Source organism: Trichosurus vulpecula, chromosome 2 (assembly GCF_011100635.1).
Source record: "Trichosurus vulpecula isolate mTriVul1 chromosome 2, mTriVul1.pri, whole genome shotgun sequence".
NCBI lineage: Eukaryota > Metazoa > Chordata > Mammalia > Diprotodontia > Phalangeridae > Trichosurus > Trichosurus vulpecula.
Window position 1 is genome coordinate 41,686,300 of NC_050574.1, and position 8,998 is coordinate 41,695,297.

Below are 8,998 nucleotides of genomic sequence, written 5' to 3' on the forward strand. Positions count from 1 at the left end.
GGCTTGGGGGCCTGGGCCATGTCTCGGTGCCTCCTTCTTAGACTGAGCCTGGAGACGATATGAAATTTAAAAAAAAAAATCAATTTTCATTCCACTTGTGCAGACAGTGTCCTGGGGAGGAGGGGGGAGAGGGAGGGAGGGAGAGAAGGAAAGAGGGAGGGGTCCGAGGGTGAAGGGTGGGGAGGAGGGAGCCAGGCCCGAGGCAGCTCCAGAGGCAGCTGCGGGAGCTTTAAGGAATCAAAACAGCTGGTTAAATCCCAGCTCCAGGGGAAGGGTGGAAACAGGGGACCCAGAGACAGGCAGAGACAGAGATAGATGAAGTGGGGTGGGGGCACCCATGGGAATGATCAGTAAATTTTCACCAATTCTTACAAATTGTGAAGTGGGTTGTATCTGTATATTTTTCGTGTTTCTATGTGATTATATATCTAGGCATGAGTACAGATGAGTGATTTTGTATTTTGTGAATCTGTGTGTGATTGTGTGTCCACAGTAGAGGCCTGTGTGGGATTCTAGTTAATTGTATGTGAGTGAGTCTGTGTGACTGGGTGTTACATGTATCCATGTGTGCCTCTGAGTATGTCTGGGATTGTGTGTCTGTGTGCCCAAGACTGTGTGTCTGTTGTGACTGTGTGTGATCTGTGAATGTGAATCTGTGTGTGACTGTGTAGTTGGGTGTTTCTCTGTGTATGTCCAATCTCTGCACACATGGACCTGTGCTGGGGGCTGTGGGGCTGGGTGGGTGGGGGCAGAGGAAGCAAAATAAAATTAAAAATTAAAACTTGCCCGAAGCCCCCATCCCTGTGTGAGAGCGAGAGACAGAGAGTGAGGGGGAAAAAAAGAGAAAGTGAGAGTCTGAGACCTAGGCTGGAGGAGGGGTGGAGGAAACAGAGACCTAGAGATTGAAAGAGACTGAGACAGAGAGCCTCAGAGGCAGAGAACGGCCGAGTCAGAGAAACTGAGATTTGAGGGGAGGGGGAGGGGGAGGGGAGGAGACCAAGAATGTGAGACCCAGAGGGCAGAAAAGGAGAGAAAACATAAGTATCTCCGAAGCAGAGACAGAGATAGCCATGGAGACAGGAGAGACATAGGATCAAGCCACAGAGACAAGGAGAAAGAGAAAGAGACAGACAGACCCAAAGACTGCTTCACACTTGGTCTCTGCTCTCTGGTCTCTGCTCTCCCATCCCAGCTCTCTTCAGCCCTCTGCCCCAGTCCTGGCCGGACCCTCAATCTTGGCTATGCTGGGCTGCCCCAGGCTCCTTCCTGCTCCTCTGGGTCGATCGGGAATCAATGGGGCTGGAGGGGAGCCAGGGGCGAGAGGCAGATCAAAGCCAGAGGTTGGGGGTGGGAGTAGTTGGCAGAGACAGAGACAGACCTAGGGAGACAGTGGAGAGATAGAGAGACATGGAGGGGTAGGGAAGGAGAGAGAGACAGACAGACAGAGAGACAGAGAGTGAGAGAGAGACAGAGACAGAGAGAGGCAGAGAGAAACAGAAGCAGAGGGAGATGGAGAGAGAGAGAGAGAGAGAGAGAGAGAGAGAGAGAGAGAGAGAGAGAGAGAAATGCAGATATGGATTGGGACAGAGACTCTGAAATAAAGAGACAAATACTGGAGAGCGAAACAGACGTGTCCAGGAAAAGAGATTGAGAGAGATATACACCAAGCAACAGAAAAAGAGAGAGATAAGTAGAGAGAGAAGAGAGATGCCGAAATACAAAGAAAAAGAGATAGGACATGGGCAGAGATAGGAAGATAAAAAGACATTGACTCCACAGAGATAACTAGACAGGTAAAGAAACACAAGAGACACAAAACAGATGCAGAGACAGAGAGATGGAGAGAGAGAGAGAGAGAGAGAGAGAGAGAGAGAGAGAGAGAGAATGCACACACGCACCTGGGCCCGGAGAATATAACAGAGGAAAGAAAATGGGGAGACACAGAGACACAAAAAGCCAGAGAAAAGACACACACGTAGCCAGGCCTGAAGAAAGGGACGGAGACAGAATCAGTGAGAACACTAGGAGAAACTGAGACAGAGAGACAGAGGAGAGAGTGGGATAGAGACAGAGAAGAAGAAACAAAGAGGGGCAGAGACAGAGACTGAGGCAGAGAGACAAGGGAGGGGGAAACTGAGGGTTGGCAGCAGCGGGGGGAGGGCTTGGGAGGGAGCGGGCGGGCGGTCCCCCGGCTCCTCGTTATAACGTGTCCGGAGGAGGCGGCGGGGAGTTGAAAGCGTCGGGAAGAGAAATCAAAACCAACACGGAAATGAGCTGGCCCAGGGAGGGGGAGCCGGGGGGTGAGGGGGGGGGGGGGACAAGGAGAGAGATGGGGGGAAGCAAGAGAGATGGGGAGAGATGAAGGAAAGACAGGGGAGAAGTGCACGAGAGATGGAGGAGAGATGAAAGGGGGAGAGATGGGGGAGTGCTGAGGGAGAGATAGATGGAAAAAGATGGGGAGAGATAGATGGGGAGAGATGGGGAGAGATAGAGAGATGGGGAGAGATGGGGAGAGATGGGGGAGAGAGAGAGAGATGGGGAGATACGGGGGAGAGATGAGAGAGGGGGAGAGATGAAGGAAAGATGGGGGAAAGATAGGGAGAAACAAATGGTGATAAGATGGAGGGAGATAAGAGATAGAGGGAGGAGGGAGATTGGGAACAGATGCAAAAAGATGGAGATGGGTCGTGAAGGGAAATGAAGGTACAGAGAAATGCCATGGAGGGAGCTGGGGAAGAAGAGAAGATGGAGGAAGATTGGGGGGGGGGCAGGAGATAGAGGGAGCTGGGTAGTAGAGGAAGGAGGGGAAAGTGAGGGAAAATTGACAAGACTGGGTGCTGAGGGGCTGTTTGCAGAGACATGAAGAGGTCGGGATAGAAGGGGAGAGATAGCATAGCAGGGGAACATTCAGAGAAATGAAGAAGCAGGGGGCTATGGGAAGAAATGTGGGGCAAGTGGGGGGGCACTGGGGAGACTGGAGGAGATGAGAGATAGATTGAGAGGTGAGTGAAGGGTGTAGCGCTGGAGCCAGAAATAGTGTATGGGTTTGCAAGGGTGTCCTGAGTGTCCGAGGCGGTCTGTGATGTATCTCTAGGTGTGGGGGGTGTCTGTGAGAATCTGGTGTCTGTGCGTGTGCTTGTGATGTGTCTGTGTTTGCACTAGCTGGGGGGTGGGGTAGGAGGATGAAGATAGTAATCAACACAGGGACTTCGAAGACAGTGAAACAGTCATGACAGCCCCAGAGGAGACAGATTCAGAGACAGAGAAAGATAGTTACATGCAGAGACAGAGACATAACGCAGAGACAGAGAAAGATAGTTACATTCAGAGGCAGAGGCAGAGAGCGAGCCAGAGCCAGAGCTAGACAGGGCTTCCTGAGCCCAGAGCAGACGGAGGATGTGAGGGGAGCTGTGGTTTTAGCGATGGGGAAGGAGGGAAGCTGGGGGAGAGCCGGCGGGGCGAGACACCGAAAGCCAGAGTCTGGGGCCTTGAGAGGTGGGAGGGAGATGTTTGAGGATGCAAGAGCCCGGGGCATGGACAAGGGAGGAGGCCGGAGGAGACTGGGGGAATCTGGGCACAGGGGCCAGAGAGGGTAGGGAAAGGGCCCTCGGGCCCAGGTGCCACCACGCTTCACCCCCTTCTCTCTGTCAATGTCTCTGTTTCTCTGTCTCCGCGTCTCTGGCTCTGTGTCTCTGGCTCCCTGGCCTCTCTGCAGCGCTCCCGACATGGACTGTAACTGCGTCTCGGATCTGCTCTTCACCCCACCGGTGCCGGCACTCTGGACTCCGGGTAACTCTCCCGGCCCTCCCCCAGCGCCGCTGGCCCCCTCCCCTTTTCTCGGCTACTCTGCTTCATCTCCGCAACTCGGCACCTCTGGCTCCCATGTCCCTCGCTACATAGTTCTACCGCTGTTTCTGTATATCTACCCTTTCTCTGTCATTCATTCTTTCTGTATACTGCCCCGGCCTCGGTATCTCCCAATTTCTCTCTCTCTGTCTCGCTCTCTCCTCTCTCTCTCTCTCTTTCTCTCTTTCTCTCTCTCCCTCTCTCCCTTTCTCCCTTTCCTTCCGTCTCTCTCTGTCCCTGCATCTCTTTTTCCTGTCACTGTCCTCTCTCAAGGAAGAGTATCCACATTTCCCTCCCAAATGAAAAACTGGGATGACAAACTTCCCCACAAAACCCTAAAACTTTGGTGGTGGCTGGGGGGAGGGTTAGCATTCAAGGGAGCAGGAGATGATGGGGGATGATGGGAACTGGAGGGTAAGATGGGAACCAGAGGAATGCCACAATGGTCCAGGGAGAATTGCAAGGCAGGGGAGGGGGAGAATGTAAGGTAAGGACTGGGAGAGGGGCCTGATTGGAGAACACACAATTGGGAGATTAGAAGGGACTGGGAGATGGAGGCATTGGGGGAATGTGGGATTGAGAGAGGGGGAGATTAGGAGATGGGAGGTAAGGAAATCGATAACTAAGGTGGGAGGGGGGCAAAGCGGAGGGTCTCCAAGCTGGCAATTAAGAAAGGTTCCCTTTGCATTTTTATTGAGATTCCCTTTCATGCACCCCCAATCATTCTGAAGGGGAGAAGCCAGTAAAGAGTGTATGTGTGTGTGTGTGTGTGTGTGTGTGTGTGTGTGTGTGTGTGTGTGTGTATGACTGGGACTGTCACAGGTATCTCCTATTAAGAGCATCTCTGTGTCACATTATGTGTGGTAGGGTGGGGTGACCAACCCAGGTCTGTGAGGGTAATTGAGTATGTGTGTTTGTATTCTCCTGTATCTGTATGTCTGTCCGGGTGTCTGGGTGCATTGGTATGTTTGGGCAGACAGGACTAAGGAGGGGAGAGAAGCCAAAGGTTTGCCTGTACATTCCTCATTGACCCATTCCTTTCTCACTCAAAGGTTCCCACTCTGAGCAGATGGGGCAGGACTGGCAAGTGATCTGGGGTGGCAAGATGGGACACAGGGATCTGGCAGATCATAGGTGGGGTATGTGTGCAGGAATCCAAGGGTCTGAGAGACCTCAGGCATCATAGGCCAGTGTCATACAAAGCCACCACTGGTGAGTGCCTGGACCAAAGTTGTCCTTGGCTTTAGGCTCCATGTGAGAGGTGAGGGGAAGTACAGACAAGCCCCCTTCCCCTAATTCCAGTCCCACCCCATGGCCCATAAAGTCATCCCAACCTGACGCATTGAGATTCGAGGGATTCCCCATGCCTTTGTCCCCCTCAGGTGTGGGGGTTCAGAAAGCCAGAGACCCCAAGGGGTAGGAGGTTGGGGGATCAGGACACCTGGGTGTCTGAGGAGGAGGAGGTTGGAGCATCAAGACTCCTGAGTCTTCAAGAGGGAGGATGTTAGGGGATCAGGATGACTGGGTCCCCAAGTGGGAAGAGGTTAGGAGATTGGGGTGCCTGTGTCTCCAAGTGGAAAGAGGTTGGGGGATCAGGACGACTGGGTCCCTGCGTGAGAAGGTGGAGGATTGGGACACTTGTGTCCCCGAGTGGAAGGAGGTTGGGGAATCAGGACACCTCCAGGAGGAGCAGGATGCTGGGCTCCTCCATCCTAACTCCTGCACGCCTCCCACCCCTTCCCACAGGCTTTGCCTTCCCGGACTGGGCCTACAAGCCCGAGTCCTCCCCAGGCTCTCGGCAAATCCAGCTGTGGCATTTCATCTTGGAGCTGCTACAAAAGGAAGAATACCAGGGTGTCATCGCGTGGCAGGGGGACTACGGCGAGTTCGTCATCAAGGACCCCGATGAGGTGGCGCGCCTGTGGGGCATCCGCAAGTGCAAGCCCCACATGAACTATGACAAGCTGAGCCGGGCCCTGCGGTGAGCCATGGTGCAAAGGTCACTGAGAGGAAGGATGGGTGATGTAGGGGTTAAAAAACTCAGGTCTCAGAGGGATGGGGAGATCAGGATGCCCGAGTCCTCCAAAGTTGAGGGCTTCAAAGTTTAGGATGCCTGGGTCCCCAAAAGGGTGTGGGGGGATTTAAAATGTTTGGGACCCTTAAGGGGGAGTAGCTGGAGAGGGGTTCAAAACACCTAGATCCCTGGGGGAGGATCCAGAATGCCTGAGTCCCTGGGGTGGGGAGAGCAAAGAGTTGAGGGGATTGGGATGCCACAGAGGATGAAGGATGGATGATGGGGTCAGGACACCTAGGTCCCTGGTGAGTGGGGCTTCAGGATTCTTATTCCAAAATCTATGCCCAGTCCAGAATACTCCCCTTTCCCCCTTGTTCTGTGATACAGTGCCACAGGCACTGCACCCCAGTCCAAATACTAGCTCTGCCATGCACTGTATGTGCTGTATGACCCCGGGTAAGTCACTTAACCACGATGGCCTCAGCTTCCTATCTGTAAAAAGGAGGACATTAGACTAGACAGTCTCTGAAGCCCCTTCTGGCTCTCAATCTATGATCCTTCTCTCATCCTCTCTGAGCCTCAGTTTACTCATCTGTGGGGAATGGGGATGGTGACTCCTGCAGGGTAGTGTCTTCATACCACAGAGCTGTTAGGGGGCGCAGGTGAGATGTGTTGCTTCCCTCCACAGTTACTACTATAACAAACGTATTCTTCACAAGACCAAAGGCAAGAGGTTCACTTACAAGTTCAACTTCAGCAAAGTTGTGCTGGTCAATTACCCGCTGCTGGACATGGCTGCAGCCCCTCTGCTGCTCGCTCCAGGGCCCTTTGGAGGGGCAGCGGGGCCCGACGGCCCTCCCCTTACTCCTGAGGTGAGCCAGCCTCGTGGAGAATCAAGATGCTTGCATCTCCAGAAGGGGCAAGGGCTGGGGCATCAAGATTACTGAACCCCCAAAGGGAGCTGGGAGTCAGAACAGGGTCCCTGGGAGGGCTACCGAGCCACAAAAGAAAACTTGACTTCTAGGGTGAGGGTTGGAAGAATAGGGATGTTAGAGTCCCTGGCTAGGGAGATTTGCAGGTTGGAGGGTTCCCCCGGGAACTAAAGAGGGAGCTCATCAGGACACCTGGATTCCCGAGGAAGCTAGGAGGAGGTTAACTGTGTCCCTGGGGGTGGAGAGTGAGGGATTCAGGACACCTGGGTCCTTGAAGAGATGGGGAATTCAGATGCTTGGGTTCCAGAAGGATTAGGGGTCAGGGTGTCTGAGTCTCGGAGAGGGAGGGGATTCAGGACACCTAGGTCCTTGAAAAGATGGGGAATTCAGATGCTTGGGTTCCTGAAGGATTGGGGGTCAGGGTATCTGAGTCTTGGAGAGGGAGGGAATTAAGGACGCCTGGGTCCTTGACGCATAAAAGGGAAGGCTTAATCCTCACTTCTGCACCACCCCTAGACGCTACAGACCCTGTTCTCCACCCCGCGCCTGGACCCAGGAAGCAGGACGCCCCTGTTTGCCCAACACTTGTCTGCCCCAGACACAGACAAACTCCGGCTGGATGGGCCATTTCCCTTCCTGGGCTCCGGTGAGACTCAGGGGACTGAGGAAGGGATGTATTGGAGAGAGGGAGGTTTGGTACTAAGAGGAACGTCCATCCTGCCCTCAAAGGCAGGAGGAGATGCTCTTATTGGTGAGGAGGGGGGACCACCTGACCTTGACCCTCCATTCTCCTTCCCAACCAGGTACTGCTGGCTATTCGAAACCCCCTGCCCTCCTGAGCCCCTACGGCCGCACCTTTCCCGAGTATCCCTGGAACTTTAACCCCTACCTGGCGAGCCCCTTCCCCAAGCTGCCTGCCTCCCTATATCCTCCGCATTTCTACCCCAACCCCTTGGCGGGATCCTTGGGCCAGCTGCCCACAGGGCCTGGGGGAGGGGGCCCTGCCACAACACCCCTCCAGGCCGGCCCCATTGGTGATGGACCTGGATCCCAGCGCACAAGCTTGGCCCCAGGTGCCCGTCTCACTCTGCCTGGGACAGGGGTCCCCGAGGTTCCCTCTCTGGGGCCCAAAGAGGAAAGCGACTCTGAGCTGGAGGTGACTGATGTCAGTGGCTGCAGCTCGGACAGTGAGGGTGATGATGGTGCTCCAGGGCCCCCTGAGAGTCAGGGGAGCCGAGGTGGGGCCGGGAGCTGAGGGGACAGGGAATTAGTGACATTGGGAACCCTGCCTCCTCCTTCCCCCGGGGGGTCCAGGGTTTCCTCTCCCAGATCAAAAGGAGACATAGTATCCCCAGGGTCTCCCTCAAAGCTTACCACCACCACCCCTTCCCAGGACCAAGGAATGGACCAGTTGTCCTTTCCAAAGCCCAGGGAGCTGCCCCCACATATTGCCCTTCCATCCCAATCAGAAGGAGACAGGGACCAGAAGCAATCATTTCTCCTCTCCAAGCTGGTCTTGAGTCCAAACCCCAGGGGTGTCCTCCCTTCCCAGCCTAGGGCAGGAAAGCGATCTGGGCATGGACTTAGGACCCATCCCTTCCTCTCTCTGGCCTCAGTTTCCTCATCTGCAAAATGGGGGGGGGGTTGGACTCAATGACCTTCGAGGTCCTTTCCAGCTCTAAATCCTTCCTCCTTCCCCTCTCCTAGGGTCAGGGTTTCCCCCCATGCCCAAGACTAAGTTGAAGAGCACGGTCTCTTCCTTCCATTCACCCCAGCCCACCCAAGGAGGGGGGGACAAGGTAGTTTCCCCCCACAAAAAGGGACACTGTGCTCCTCTCCCAGACCAGTAGGGAACTCAGTCCCCTCCTCCTGAACCCCAGGGGTCCATCTCCCTTCCTCCCCTCCAGCCCAAGGAGGGGACCAAGTGTCACCCCTCACCCTGGCCTCTGAGGGGCCAGTGCCAGGTGTACCCTGGGAGTGGCGTTGAAGGAGATGGATCTCTTCTCAAAGGCCCCTTCTGGTTCTCAAGTCCACAAGCCCCCCTTTGACCCCGGGAAGGGACAATTTCCCCTCCCCCAGCCCCAGGAGTTCCCAGCTGTGCTCACCCCCTTCCAAAGTGCAATATGGTGTTGCCCCCCCATTTCCCAGATGTGTTTGTGAGCCCCTCCTCCCCAACCTAGTGCGTGATGTGCTTGTGTTATGAAGG

The 8,998-nt window shown here is 54.8% G+C and overlaps 1 protein-coding gene across 1 annotated transcript; it reads left to right on the forward strand.

The window, feature by feature from the left end:
• The first annotated feature begins 3,725 nt into the window (after positions 1-3,725).
• Positions 3,726-8,047, forward strand: ERFL (ETS repressor factor like). The gene is made up of 5 exons (XM_036742674.1): positions 3,726-3,789; positions 5,593-5,827; positions 6,549-6,732; positions 7,309-7,438; positions 7,596-8,047. Exons 1-5 carry the CDS (start codon positions 3,726-3,728, stop codon positions 8,045-8,047), a joined length of 1,065 nt encoding a protein of 354 aa, XP_036598569.1.
• Positions 8,048-8,998: the final 951 nt, after the last annotated feature.

Bases quoted from the DNA above. Each gene is read 5' to 3' on its own strand.
- ERFL (XM_036742674.1), top strand. From the start codon at position 3,726: ATGGACTGTAACTGCGTCTCGGATCTGCTCTTCACCCCACCGGTGCCG. The intron at 3,790-5,592 runs GTAACTCTCCCG...CCCTTCCCACAG, and splicing joins GCCGGCACTCTGGACTCCGG to GCTTTGCCTTCCCGGACTGG. The intron at 6,733-7,308 runs GTGAGCCAGCCT...CACCACCCCTAG, and splicing joins GCCCTCCCCTTACTCCTGAG to ACGCTACAGACCCTGTTCTC.